Genomic DNA, 14,537 nt, shown 5'->3' on the forward strand with positions numbered 1-14,537 from the left:
CAATTCTGATTATGATGACAAAACCCATCTTCCGGCCATCGTCTCCGGCATTTTATGAAGGTTCTCCATCATCAAGTTAGTGCTTGTGCTAGCTTTCTCGATTCTAGCAAGCTCTCTTTGACAGTGTGTACTGGGATTCTTCTTGAACTCTACGTGAGCTTTATGAAAGACGAAGAGCAGAGCCCCTAGCAAAGTGACAGGTGGCCATTGATAGAATATTGTTGATGCCATTTATTTCCGCCGAGTAGGAGGTAGAGGAGCTATTGCGTCCGCAAAGAAGAATTCTGCTTGAAAACGGAGGAGTTGGGGTTGCTGGAGAGGAACGGAAACAGAAACTAGGGCATAAATGGCATAAATGGGGTGTTTGAGAGGAGATGGAGTGGATTTAAGGTTTTAAACAATTTGTTAAATAAGGTATTTTAAGAATTTTAAGAAAGTAATCAATAACGTGATGTTACATGTGGGCCCATCTTGTCTGTCAGGCGAAGAATTTCAAGAGTTGCATTTAGTCGTTGTTGACAGCGTGTCAGCGTCTTCGTAATTTTGAGACAAATAAAACGTCAGTTACATTTCCGCCTCGTTTGGACTTGGACATTCCACCACCCTTGGCCTTGGGCCCTTGGCACCTGGCTTTTCACTCGCGGAAAATCCCTTCTAGCTTTCGTCGGTTTTTCTTTTCTTGTCTGAAACTGCAAAGGGAATTTGACTAACTGTTCACAAAGTAGTGAATCAAGATTCATATCTCTTTGCCGTGCTTCTCTCTTCATTCCGTTGAAAAAGGAAGGTTGGAGAAGCACAGCCTCAGTCATGGCTTCTAATGTGTTAGTTGAAGCTGACAACGACAGAGGTGGAGCAGAAGAAGCTAGCTTATATGGCTTTGAAGAAATTAGGGTTTCGCATCGGTTTGATAGCAATGCATGGTTGAGTTCCTTCCAAAGCAGATTACATTCGTCAAGACCAAGGAGCAGACAGAGCTTGCCAAGAAATCCTACTGCCTTTCCAGGTTTCGATTTCGGACCAGGCTATGGGTCCTGCCACGGAAAATTCTCTAACTTTCAAAGATCCGGTTCTTCTCAGTCTCTCTTCAGTTCCTTCGATTTTAGTGAATGGTGGAAGCGGAAGCCATGGACTAGTTGGAATGTTATAGGTTTTTTCTCGAGACAGGAGCGACATCAGCAGCTGCAGCTGCACCAAATAGTGAAGGGGAAGGCTGGGGGAGTGTGGTATTGGAAGCGAATGAGGATTCTTGTTGTTATAACTGCACTGGTGGGGTGTCTTTGCCTAATGAACTGGTTGTTGCTTTCGCGTCTTCAACATACAGTTATCAGTCCCAGAGATGGGTTCGTAAATAGAAATTCATCCTCTGTTCGTGTAAGCATCTAATCTTATGTGTTCTAATTGGAAACCTTTTGTTGTCACAGTTACCATCATTGCACTACAAGTGAGATCTATACTTGTTTCTACCTAGCAGTAGTGACAAATAAAATTAGTTGTGAATGAAAAAATGAATCTGAAAGTAAGAAATAAATAGGTACTGTCGTATCTTAGATCCGGACCTCCGGTTCCTTTTGTTTTTTTCCCCAATTATTATATACAATGGTGACAGTTTAGGGAATATCTAGGAATAACTTATATTTCCTTGTTAGAGCATGGAATAATTTAATACAGACCCAATTTTGTAAGCATTCGCTTGAAGCTACAATAGTTGTATATATTTAGTTGTGCAGTTTCCTTGAGCTGAATGCAAAACAATCTTCCTTTGTTGACTCTCTTTTGTCTGCGAATGGCCTTCGGTTGTATTTCATAAAACAGAACACTGTAAACAGTAATATCACATAACACAGAAATTAGTAATCTCACCTTGATGATTTCGGTGAGTTCTTGGACTTGAATTTATATTGATTCTTAAGAGCACTATGTGTACAGGAGTCTTCATCATATAGGTATGTACAGGATAAGAATGCAGTAAGTTAGAACAGGATAGAAATTGACAGGTGTACAGGATAGAGTTTGACAGATGTATGACTCTTAGCATACTCTATCATCCCCCCTCAAGTTGACGGGGGTGGAACAACAGTCAACTTGTCACGCAGCATGCTGAATCGAGCAAGAGAGAGGGGCTTAGTGAAGATGTCTGCCACTTGATCATGATTGGAAATAAATCGAACGTGGAGATCCTTTTTAGCAACCCACTGTCTCACAAAATGATAATCAATTTCAATATGCTTGGTGTGAGTATGGAAGATTCGATTTGCTGTAAGATAGGTCGCACCAAGATTATCACACCATAGGGTGGGAGAAGTAGTGGATGAAACACCCAATTCACGAAGGAGTGACTGCAACCAAATCAGTTCTAATGTAGCACAAGCAAGGCTTCTGTATTCTGATTTCGTGCTAGAGCGAGAGACTGTAGCTTGCTTACGAGAGGACCAACAATTGAGATTGGAACCCATAAAGACACAAAAACCACAATGGGATCGTCTATCATTAGGACAACCAGCCCAATCTGCGTCTGAAAAGGCATGGAGATCAAGAGATGTAGAAGGAGATAGCCGCAATCCAAAAAGAAGCGTAGACTTGAGATAATGTAGAATTCGCTTAACTGCTTCCTAGTGATCAGAAGTGGGCTGATGACTGAATTGGCAAACTTTGTTGACAGAGAAAGCAACGTCAAGTCTAGTTAGAGTCAGATATTGTAAAGCACCAACGATACAACGAAAAGTAGTAGGATCAGCAAGAGGCTCTCCAGAATGTTGGACCAGCTTGGTGGTGGAAGCCATTTGTGTGGAAACATGTTTCACCCCGTCTAGTGAAGCACGACGCAGGAGGTCAACAATGTATTGGTGTTGTGATAAGATTAAACCTGTTTTGTCAAGAATGACCTCAACACCAAGGAAGAAATGTAATGGACCCAAGTCTTTAACTACAAAGGCACTGCTCATTTGATGAATGATAAGCTGTATAGCCTTAGTAGATGACCCAGTCACAATGATGTTGTCAACATATATTAAAATAAAGACGATACTGTTAGGTGAATGCCTTATGAAAAGAGATGAATCAGAGATTGACATCTTGAAACTGGCATCAAGTAAGAAGGAACTAAGCTTCTGATACCAAGCTCAAGGAGCTTGTTTTAAGCCATATAGAGACTTGCGCAGATGACACACATAGTCACGATGGGTTGGGTCCACAAAACCGGGAGGTTGCTTCATATATACATTCTCCTCAATATCTCCATGGAGAAATGCATTTTGTACATCCAATTGCTGAAGAGGCCATCCTCTAGAGAGAGCAATACTTAAAACATGTATGGTTGTGGGCTTGATAATAGGGTTGAATGTCTCTGTATAATCAATGCCAAAACGTTGATGAAATCCTTGAGCAATTAGTCGCACTTTATAGCGACTGATGTTGCCATCTAGGTTTCGCTTAATGCGAAAAACCCATTTTCATCCAACCAAATTGATGTTAGGTGGGGGTGGTACCAACACCCAAGTTTGATTGTGGTGTAAGGCATCAATTTCAAACTGCATAGCTGCTCGCCATTCTGGACTGGCATTGGCCTCAACAAATGATGCGGGTTCAGTAGACAAAGAGGATAGTGGATACTTGGAAGCCAAATATGTTTTAGGTTTGAATATCCTACTTTTGCTCCTGGTCTGCATAGGATGACGATTCAGAGGAGTAGAGGAGGGCAACACTGGAGCATCATTAGTAGAGGAGGGAGAAACAAGCTCACTGGTACTGGTTTTTGGTTCAGGTAAAGGAGATGGAGCAGAATCAGTTGATGAAGGTGAGGTGCACGATTGTACCAAATCAGGTGATGTAGATGAGGGTGGTAAGGAGAGTGGTGGGTCGACGGAATGTGCAATAGGAGGAGCAGTAGTAGTAGTGGAACATGGTACTGAAGGGACACGACTTACCATAGGAGGTGGTCCAAGAGAGAATCGTGAAGATGAAGACTGCTGTTTGGGTTCATGAGATTCAAATGGAAACACATCTTCATCAAATAGGACATGTCGAGATGTAAAAACGTGCTGAGAGGGCAAATGTTAGCACCGATATCCTTTGTAATTATCATAGTATCCCAAGAACACGCAAGCTGATGAACGAATGTCTAGTTTATTACAAGCATAGGGCTGAAGATATGGGAAGCATAAACACCCAAAAACCTTTAAGAACACATAATTAGGCTTACGTTTGAACAATAGTTCAAATGGTGATTGCATGTTGAGTGTCAGCGTGGGAAGTCTATTAGCCAGAAACACTATTGCATGAAAGGCCTCCCACCAGTAATCTCGAGGCACTGTGGACTTTGCTAATAATGTTAGTCTTATTTCAACAATTTGGCGATGGCGTCTTTCAGCCATCCCATTTTGCTCTTGTGTATGTGGACAAGAGAGTCGATGAGAAATTCTACAATGCTCAAGGTAAGACTGAAATTTCTGAACTCTCCCCCACCATCAGTTTGAAGACATTTAATTTTAACATTGAAAAGATTTTCAACCTATTGTTTAAATTTGACAAATGTAGGAAGTGCATTTGATTTGTGAACAAGAGGAAAAATCCACTGATATCTGCTAAAGCCATCAACAAAGACAATATAGTACCTGAATCCATCAATGGAGTTCACAGGAGAAGGTCCCCATACATCATTAAAAATAAGTTCAAGTGGAGATGTATATGTAGTAGAACTAGAAGAGAATGGTAATTTATGTGACTTGCCAAGAGGGCAGGAATGACAAAATGTCATCCGCTTATTAGAAGATAGAGGAAGATTATTGGAGGTGACGACATATCGAACCAGCCTTGTAGTAGGATGCCCAAGCCTTTCATGCCAGCGATCAATAGAAGTCCGAACCCCAAGGAATGCAGTAGGAGGAGGGACATTATTTGTAACTTCACTTGAAATCCCCTGTAACTCATACAAGCCGTGTTTACTATGACCCTGAAGTAACATTGCCTATCTCCCGGTCCTTCACAAAGAACTCATTGGGGTGAAATTCAAAGAAACAATTGTTGTCCTTAGAAAATTTAGCCACAAAAAGTAAATTCTTAGTAATGTTGGGAACATGGAGTATGTCTTTCAAAATAAAGGAATGTTCAGAAGCATGTAATGTAGAGGTACCGGTATGTGCAATAGATAGACCTTCTCCATTGCCAATCGTTAATTGATCTGGTCTAATATATTCAGATTGAAGATGAAGATTTGCCAAGTCTGCAGTCATATGGTGGCTTGCACCCGAATCTGGGTACCAACTGTTATCAATGACTGGACCTGTTGTAGCAGTGTATGCAGAAGGAGATGAATCAGGGCGAAAATTCTTATCAAAACGAGCCCTGCACTTGTAAGCTGTATGGTTGAAATTTAGACATATCTGGCACCTAACCCCTTGATAGGGATTAGGTTTCTTAACTTTCTGCTTACCTGGCTTTGACTTAGACTTGTAGCCATTTGTTTTGAGTGACTGAGATTGTTTCTGCATTGCAACATTGGCCTGGGGAGATATTGGGATCAAACAGAGATCTAGTGTGTTGCATTCGAATCTCATGATTGAGAAGAATAGCATGTATGTCATCAAATGATAGATCTTCTCCTTCATCAAGAGAGTAGTAACAAGAGATTCATAGTCTGGGCCAAGTCCTCCTAGCACAAACTGAATCAGTTCAGAGTCTGTGACTGTTTCACCAACAGAAGTAAGACTATCAGAGATCAAACGAGCCTTTTCTAGATAATCAGCCATTGACTGATTCATGTTCTTCAAATGGGTCAATTCAAATCTGAGTTGCATCACACGAGCTTTTGATTTTGAAGCAAACAGCCTTGACAGGGCATTCCATACGCTTCTTGAGGTTGTGTACCCAATAACCTGGGCCAAAACACCTTCTGAGAGTGAAGCAAGGATCCAACTGAGGAGCAACTGGTCCTGTTGTTCCCATAAAATGAAATCTGGATTCATGGTATAAGTACCATCCTTCTCAATGGTCTTAGGTGGGCATTGGATAGTACCATCAACGTAACCCATAGCTTAAAAACCTTTGAGAGCAGCCACAAACTGAGATCGCCATAGTAAGTAATTCATGCGATTTAGTTTGATGGAGATTAAATGGCTTGTTGTAGCTGGAAAATTCAGGTTCACAATGGTTGTGATTCCAACTTCAGTAGCGCCTGAGTTTGCAGATACAGTCGACATGATTGAGTTGCAAAAGAGGCCAACAACCTGTGCTCTGATACCATAAAACAAAACATTGTAAACAATAATATCACAGAACACAAAAATTAGTAATCTCACCTTGATGATTTCGGTGAGTTCTTGTACTTGAATTTATATTGATTCTTAAGAGTACTATGTGTACGGGAGTCTTCATCATACAGGTATGTACATGATAAGAATGCGGAAAGTTAGAACAAGATAGAAATTGACAGGTGTATAGGATAGAGATGCATAGGATAGAGTTTGACAGATGTATGACTCTATCATACTCTATCATTTCAAAACCTCCTGGAGAAACTTCCTGGTCCAAAGGAAATCCTCCTGAGTCAAGACTATTCGTGTCCAAGCTCCCTTGCTTCTTACTGTTACTGCGATTTCATCTAATGGTTTCTTCGTTCTATTTCGATAGATTTTGATCCAACTACTGCAATCCTTTTCATTTTCTCCCACGATTAAAGATCTTTTGGATGGAGGAACTGAGAGTTAACGCCGATTGCCAGTGTTAATAGTCGCCGGATTTAGTTTCACTGCAGGAGTTATCAGTCACCAGAGTTAGGTATTCATGTCTAAGGTATTCATGTGTTGAAAGGTATTCATGTCGAAGGTATTGGTCAAAGCCTTTCCGGTATCATAGATTTTTCCATAAAAGTTTGCTAAAAATTAGTGATTGCAGGAATCTTCCTAACAACATTTTTTTTTTATCAATAAAATCTTCCTAACAACTTAGAGGGGTACCCATTTCATTTTCTTTTATTTTTTATATCATACTATAGCAAGTATAATAATACTCTTTTCGTTCTTTTTATCGACATATAGGCCATTTATTAACCTAGGGGCAATTTCCTAAAAAAGTGTAGGGCATTGAGGTCTCAACCTTATGTCTTTTTTTTTTTTGCCCTATAAATGTCATATATTGAAGCATATTCTCATTTAATTATTTCTATAATACACAATTGGGGTGGAAACGAATTTCATAGAAAGAGTTAACTGGAGTTTATACTATTGTTCTATTTGGATATGCTATTATAGATAAACTTCAGCACTGCATAAGGCACCAATTAAAGTCCTTTCAATTATTCTGTAATGTTATCAGGTAAAATGGAACAAGTTTGGTAAAGGCAAGAGGAGACATGGAATTAGATATGCTAGAATGATGGCCTTGGCTGCCCATGCTTTAGTAGAGGTGGGGTTTGTCTAAAAGATTTTATCTGAATGAGGTGGAGATCAGGAATTTGTATTCCAGTCTTGTTGAATTCTTTCATGTTATTCATTACTTTTGAGTATATCTATATTCAGGGAGAGGACAAACCTGAGCCTAATGATTTATGGGAAGAACCACAACTTGCCAATTTCTCTTGGATACCTTGTGCTCATCAACGCAACTGGGAGCCTTCTGGTAAATATCAATAAGGGCCTCTTTGTTGGAAATCTTACTGCATTTGTAAATTCTGGTTGGATTTCTGTTTGGAGTCCAACATCGTTTACACTCTTCCAGTGCATTTTTTCCCTTTCATTTTTTTTTTAATTTATAATTGAAGTTTCAAGCTGCTGCTTCACAAGGTTAGCACCTAAACCATTTTCTTGCTCATATATGTCTCTGCAATAAACCACAGGGGGTGTTAATGACCCCTGCTTTCTGCTTTTATGTCAGTGTGGTGCTGATCCCAAATATTTACATGATATTTGAAATCTGATTCATCATGTTGCTTTGCTTGTGAAACATGACATCCAAGAGGGGAATAATGGATACATTCTTGTCAGTGCAAATGGTGGAATTAACCAGCAGCGAATAGCTGTAAGTAATGTTCTGATTTCTGAAAAGAAAAATTGCCTATATTATACAGTTCCTATAGAATATCCTTAACTTCTTGATTTTGCAATTATTCTCAAGACTATCCTTTTCCGTGAGTTGGGAATACTAAGTTGTAGATTCTATTGTCAAATACATGATGCCAACATGCCGTCAAGCTTTATTGGTTACAGGTATGTAATGCTGTTGCAGTTGCCCGGTTACTTGATTCGACTCTTGTCCTTCCAAAATTTTTGCAGAGTGGCGTTTGGAGAGATAAGAGGTATTTTTTTTTCATGGGATTTCTAGAATGAAAGTTCTAAAGGTTGGCATGTTGACAAAAAAGAAATGTTCTCAATGAATTGTTGTATCCTGTACAAATCTGGAAGACCAGAGGATACATTTAACTTCTATCTGCTTTGCAAGTTATGTTGGAGTATTTAGCAGCTTCTCATGGGTTTGTTTGGGCTTTCTAGGGTCATTATTGGACGTACATTGACCTTATTGAAGGTCATTTCTGCAGCATTCTTTATCTTAGAGGATGTATACTTTGAAGTTACCCACTTATCTTCTATTTGGGGTCCTTGGGAAGAACATAGTGGATTTAATGTGTCATAAATTTAAAGGATTCTTATCCAGTGGATGGTTTTGATCAGCTATATCACTCCTTGGAGGAAGGGACAAGGTTCAAAATTTTGACATGATATGCCCTGTATCAGGCATATCATATCATATTGATAGGTGGCTGATACAGCCTTTATAAGGTATTTTAAGGAAAGACTATTTTTAATAGTTAAATGGCATTAAAAGGAGCTGCCTCCGAAATTTTGAGAATAAAACTAAAAAATAATGATGCGTGAACTGTGAAGTTCAAAGTACCAATACACATCCTGCCTGCATATCGGGGTGTATCGATACTTTGAACATTGGGAAGGGAGACTATTATTATCTTGCAAAGGGCTACTTTTTTGAGGTGGCTATCCATCAAAGGATGCTACTGTTTTAGATAAGTGTCCTAATAAGCTGTTTAGGGTTATTGTGCAAAATGTTTGTGTCAAGAGTCAATTGTGCAAAATGTAAGAAAAAGTAAACTGAAATAGGTCACTTCATGTAGATAAGTGCCCTAATAACCTGTTTAGGGTTATAGAGATAGTCACTTATGCAAAATATAAGAAAAAGAAAGAAATGAGTCCCAATGCCACCAACATGTTACATTATTGATATATCAGTTTTTCACTCATCACCAAAGATGGAAAAGTGACAAAGCCATATTCTATTATTTCTTAGCCAATTTGGCGATATCTATCAGGAGAAGCATTTTATCAACTACTTGAAGCCTGATATTCGGATTGTGAAGAAACTACCTGTGGAACTACGATCATTGGATTTGGAGACAATTGGTAGCCTTGTGAGTAGTCATCTGTTATCAAGATTATTTTCCCAACTTATTGACTTGAATTTCATGATGTATTTTCCTGGTGTTTGGTTAGCATTACTTAATGGGAATTCCTGTCAGGTGACAGATGATGACATAATGAAAGAAGCCAAACCAATTTTTTTCTTGGAAAACATTCTTCCAATACTACGCCAGAATGGAGTTGTCCATTTTTTTGGGTTTGGGCATCGTTTGGCATTTGACCCAATACCATTTCAGTTGCAGGTAGTTTAGTAATTGCTTGGTTTCTGATCCAATGATACTTTGTTGACTACATCTATATTGTGCCTCTTACTGATAAAAAATCTATATTGTGCCTCCGTAATATACTGTTTTCTCAAAGTTTTATCTTTTTTTTTTCCCTTTCTTTGCTTCCTAATTGAGGGACTTCATCCAGAGACTTCGATGCAGATGCAACTTTCATGCACTCCAATTTATCCCCAAAATTCAACAAACTGGTGCTTTGCTTATTCAGAGGATACGTCAGTATATACCTAGTCAAGGGCCATTGGATACAAATCTGGTTGGTCCATTTGTGGAGGAACCAAATCTGAAAGGGCAAATGGATTTTTCTGTAAAAAATTCCAGATATTTAGCTCTACACCTGAGATTCGAAATTGACATGGTAGCTCATTCTTTATGTGATTTTGGTGGTGGTGAAAAAGAGAAAAAAGAGTTGGAAGCATTTCGCAAGAACCATTTCCCAGCACTGGCACATCGTGAAAAGACCCACAAGTATGCATTATATGGTTATCATGTGACTGCCCATGGATCTCTATGGAATTTCATAGATCTTGGTTACTAATTAAAGTGCATGTTTCATGTTACTTTTATTTATGAAAACTACTTAACATATTGCAGGCTACCTTCTGCTGCAGCCCTCCGTTCAGAGGGCCAGTGTCCACTAACACCTGAAGAGGCAGTACTTATGTTTGCTGCTCTTGGTTTCAGTCAGAAGACACGTATATATGTAGCAGGAGCACAAATTTATGGCGGGAAGTCAAGGCTGGCTGCCTTGACCGTCTTATATCCCAATTTGGTTACTAAAGAAGATTTGCTTTCATCATCTGAAATTGAACCATTTAAGAACTTCTCATCACAGGTAATAGTTCAGTTTTGTTTTGTTTTTTGTTTTCTTTTCTTTTACCTTTCAATATAGTTTGTTGATGCAACTGCCATATATACCCTATAGGGGTCCTTTTATTCAGTTAAGGGTTTATACATGAGTCATGGATGTACTCAACATCGGATCTCTACAATTACGTAAGTAGTGTTTCATCTCATTACATGATCATCCTAACTTGCTGAATGTAATCTCATTTTGGGTGAAACTTTGTATGCATTTTCTAGGCCTTAGATTGGACTTGGGTTGGAAAATCTCCACCCTGCTTTGTTGGGCTTGTCTTTTGGTCTCTAGCATCCCGACTCAAAAAAAATCTGTTGTTTGTTTTGTTCACTTTTGATTATGGTAATTTCTATGATACCAGTGAATTTGAATGAGTATCAGTTGATTGGTTACCAATTGGGTTGTACCTTTTCAGTATCATAGTTGGATTCATGATATATATCAGAATTTGAATAGAAAAGTAATTTGGCTTGATGTTGAAATATTACCAAATCAGGTATAAGATATTTTGAGTTTACTTCTTATGTGCATAATGCAATTAATATTTTGAGACATTTTAAACTATTCATCCAGCTCAACCTAAACTTTGACCAGAGCCAGTTTTGGGGTTAGGTTTGAATTTCAGCTTCAGGCTACTTAGGGGTGGCCCCACCAGACCCTTGTTGAGTTGACTTGTGCTACTATGAAAAGCTACATGTGTTTGTGTTTCTACTTTTCAGAATCACTCGGTCCATAGGCTAATGGTTGTAACTTTTTGTTGCAACAATCTGTTGCATAGTTGTTTATTTAGAATAAGAAAAATTACTTTCAAGAATCAATTTAGAACAATAGAAGGGGCTAATGCTTGTTGCAATTGGTGAAATGCTGATAGCTGGGAAGTAAGGGTGTCAGTGGACCGGTTTTCGATTTGACCCGTCCAGTCCAAAATCAATTTGGACGGATTGGATGGACCAACAAGACATATTGGATTGGACCAATCCGGTCCAAAATATTTATTAGATTGGATTGGACCTGGTCCATCCATAACAAATTTATATTGAATTGGGTTGATTAAGCCAATATCTGGTCCATTGATATAAGATAAGAAAGAATATGTATCAATGGACCGGGTTTGGGTTGAAATCAATCTAATAACAAATTGGATGGTCCAGACATTGAATTGGACCAGTCCAAATTGCTCCAAAACATTCATTGGATTGGATTGGGCTTGGTCCATTTATAATAGACTCACATTGGACTGGATCGGACACCCCTACTGGGAAGAACATCGAGTAATGGCCCTTAATTTAGAAAAATGGAACACATTAAATCATTTCGTCTGTGTTTGGTTGCAATGTAATGAATTTGCACTGATGCAAAACCATGGCAGTGCAAATGATACAAGTGTAAATTCTGATCTGTTTATTTTTTTAACTTTTAGCTAGTAGTTCAAATGAAGTAAATTAAGACATGAAGCATAATAAAGTAAATTCCAAAACAAAATTAAAAAAGAATTTGCATTTTTTACATCTGCATTTGCACTGCAACCAAATACAGCCTTTATGTTTTTAAAATACCTCTAAGTTATTTATATTTGACATTGGTGGTGGATGAATCGATTTTTTTTAATGCAGTTAGCAGCACTGGACTTCATAGCTTGTGCGGCAGCTGATGCATTTTCCATGACGGACTCTGGGAGTCAACTTTCATCATTGGTTTCAGGCTATCGGATATACTTTGGTGATGGGAGAATGCCAACAATAAGGCCAAACAAGCGCCGGCTTGCTAATATATTCCTGAAGAAGTCTACAATTGAATGGAAGATGTTCGAGAAAAGAGTAAGAAAAGCAGTCAAGCAAACCAAGCAGGCTCACGAGAGACCTGTTGCAAGGAGCGTTTACAGACATCCTCGCTGCAAGGAGTGTATGTGCACTAGAGATTAGTTTGCGGGATTTAGCAGGAAATTGGGTTTTGCGTGTTAATTAAATTTTTGTAACATTCATTTTGTTTCATTATTAAGGCTGCGCTTGGAAACGATGCAAATATGTGTGAATGCAAATGTGTAGAGTGTAAAACGGTTCATGTAAGTTGTAAAGTTGGGTTAATTTTGCATTGACAAATTTACCTTCTTATCAAACAAACTTTTAACTGTAATAAATGCTGATGATGCGCATTTTGGCAGCTCCCGGCTGGCAGGTGACTTAGATGCCTGGTTGAATAATCCTTACTTGGAATGTGACTTTGATGCTTAACTGGATGGTTCTTACCTGGAAGGTGGTTTGGACGCTTAGCTGAATGGTGACGAGCTAGAGAGGGGGTTTTGATGCCTAGCTGAATGGTGACGAGCTGGAGAAGTGGCTCTAGTGCGACCTGCAAAGAAATAGAGTACCTTGGTTGCTTTATCTGGGGTGGGCATTCTGATGCTTAAGTTAGTGAATCAAAGATTTTAAGATAACTAAATGTGAGAGAGCTTGAGAGTCGCGAGAACTAAATTGTGCATCTACCTGGGTCTCAGGGGCTGACGCCCTTATATAGTTGGGTTGCCATGGGTATAGCGAAACGCTCTCAGAATCCTCGGCCCATTACATAGGGGTCCGTTCCGCTTTGGAAGGAGGATAATGTGCTAGTTTATAAGGCTTACAATTTCACTCCGATTCGGGCGAAATGAGGATAAGGCCTACGGTTACATGACGTGATCTTGAAAGGTTTGGAGACAACTGGCAAGCTTCTAGAGAGGTAGGTTGCCAAGTCAGTGACAGAGGTAGATCGCTAGGTCGCTACGTCGGTGACAGAGGCATGTTGCCAAGTCGTTGGTAGAGGCAGGTCGCCAAGTCGGCAGCAGAAGTAGGTCGCTATGTCGGCGGTAAAGGCAAGTCGCTAGCTAGGACCCCATTTTGGCTAAGGCAAATTGTTGTCTAGGTGATGCTGAGATTTTGATTTGTCATGTGTCAGGATGTTAGTGGAGGGCCAAATCTGCCCTCATCAAATGCAAATACGGATTCTAATAAAGCACATGTTTATTTTATAAAAGCTCACTTGAATGCAAATTTATTTCTTTTTTATTGATGTACTTTTACATCTTATTATCAATGCAAATATGCATTAGTCTGTCATTTGTCAATGCAAAAATGTAATGTTGCCAAAGACAGGCAAAAGTGAACTAGAGTGCAAATTTACCCCAAACTGGGATTTACACTCTATTTGCATCTTTTCCAATTCCTGAGACCTCGCCTTGAATTTTTAACCGTTGCTTAAACCTCCCCTAAAGTTTTGTAAGTAAATCCCCTCTCTTAGAATCCTCTAAGATGAGGCATAAAATGTCTAAAATACCCATGTAGTTACTATAGAAACTAGTTTTTTGTAGAAAAAATAATTCAAAATTTATGAACAACAAAAAAAAGAGTTTAAAATTGCAGTTTTATCTTTAAGAAAAATAAATTAATTTTAGAAAAGAGATTGGAAGGGTTTTTCGGGTAGCGATTGATGCATGGGTATTCTGGACCTTTTGTGTTTCTTGTTAGAAAATTCTAACAGTGGGGGCCTACTTGCAACTGTTTCATAAAGTTCAGAAGAGGTGATTGCAATTTCTAAACACAAGGTGATGTTTCAGAAACATTAAAAACTGCAGGGGAGGTTTCAGAAATTCAAAAATTGAGATAACTTTGGCATTTGGTGGCTAACAGCCTGTGTTGTTGAAAGCGTTTTTGGGTCGGACTTGTTCACCTATTCATGCCCATTTCATTCTTTTTGGTCTTACATCCTAATTCCCCTCATTCAATACAAAATAACATGGTTTTTAATCATCATTGCCTCGGAGCGTTAGACCATTTAATCCAGAAACCATCTAGGTAACTCGTTCTGTTTCACCTCTAACTTGTATCTTGGCCAAAAACTGTAAACTTGGTTAGTGATTCACTGACTTGGGTGATCAAACTGTTGACCCATCTCTATTAATGCGGTTTTGCTTTCCTTCAATTCCGAAGTCAACCATCT

At 39.0% G+C, this 14,537-nt stretch overlaps 1 protein-coding gene across 2 annotated transcripts; it reads left to right on the plus strand.

Moving 5' to 3' along the window:
• The first annotated feature begins 531 nt into the window (after window positions 1-531).
• On the plus strand, window positions 532-12,664 carry LOC148878329 (O-fucosyltransferase 2-like). 2 transcript variants are annotated; one of them, XM_088953090.1, is made up of 11 exons: window positions 532-1,371; window positions 7,309-7,398; window positions 7,512-7,611; window positions 7,949-8,010; window positions 8,199-8,287; window positions 9,292-9,412; window positions 9,521-9,664; window positions 9,837-10,174; window positions 10,301-10,541; window positions 10,632-10,702; window positions 12,179-12,664. In XM_088953090.1, the coding sequence occupies exons 1-11, from the start codon at window positions 808-810 to the stop codon at window positions 12,180-12,182; spliced, it is 1,824 nt and encodes a 607-aa protein (XP_088809216.1). In that variant the 5' UTR covers window positions 532-807; the 3' UTR covers window positions 12,183-12,664. The 2 variants fall into 2 exon arrangements, with proteins under 2 accessions (XP_088809216.1, XP_088809207.1); XM_088953081.1 differs by lacking the exon at window positions 10,632-10,702.
• Window positions 12,665-14,537: the final 1,873 nt, after the last annotated feature.

The sequence above is a fragment of the Nelumbo lutea genome, chromosome 1 (assembly GCF_056320005.1).
Source record: "Nelumbo lutea isolate HS-2025 chromosome 1, American lotus-T2T, whole genome shotgun sequence".
NCBI lineage: Eukaryota > Viridiplantae > Streptophyta > Magnoliopsida > Proteales > Nelumbonaceae > Nelumbo > Nelumbo lutea.

Bases quoted from the DNA above. Each gene is read 5' to 3' on its own strand.
- LOC148878329 (XM_088953081.1), top strand. From the start codon at position 808: ATGGCTTCTAATGTGTTAGTTGAAGCTGACAACGACAGAGGTGGAGCA. The intron at 1,372-7,308 runs GTAAGCATCTAA...TAATGTTATCAG, and splicing joins GAAATTCATCCTCTGTTCGT to GTAAAATGGAACAAGTTTGG. The intron at 10,175-10,300 runs GTATGCATTATA...AACATATTGCAG, and splicing joins CATCGTGAAAAGACCCACAA to GCTACCTTCTGCTGCAGCCC.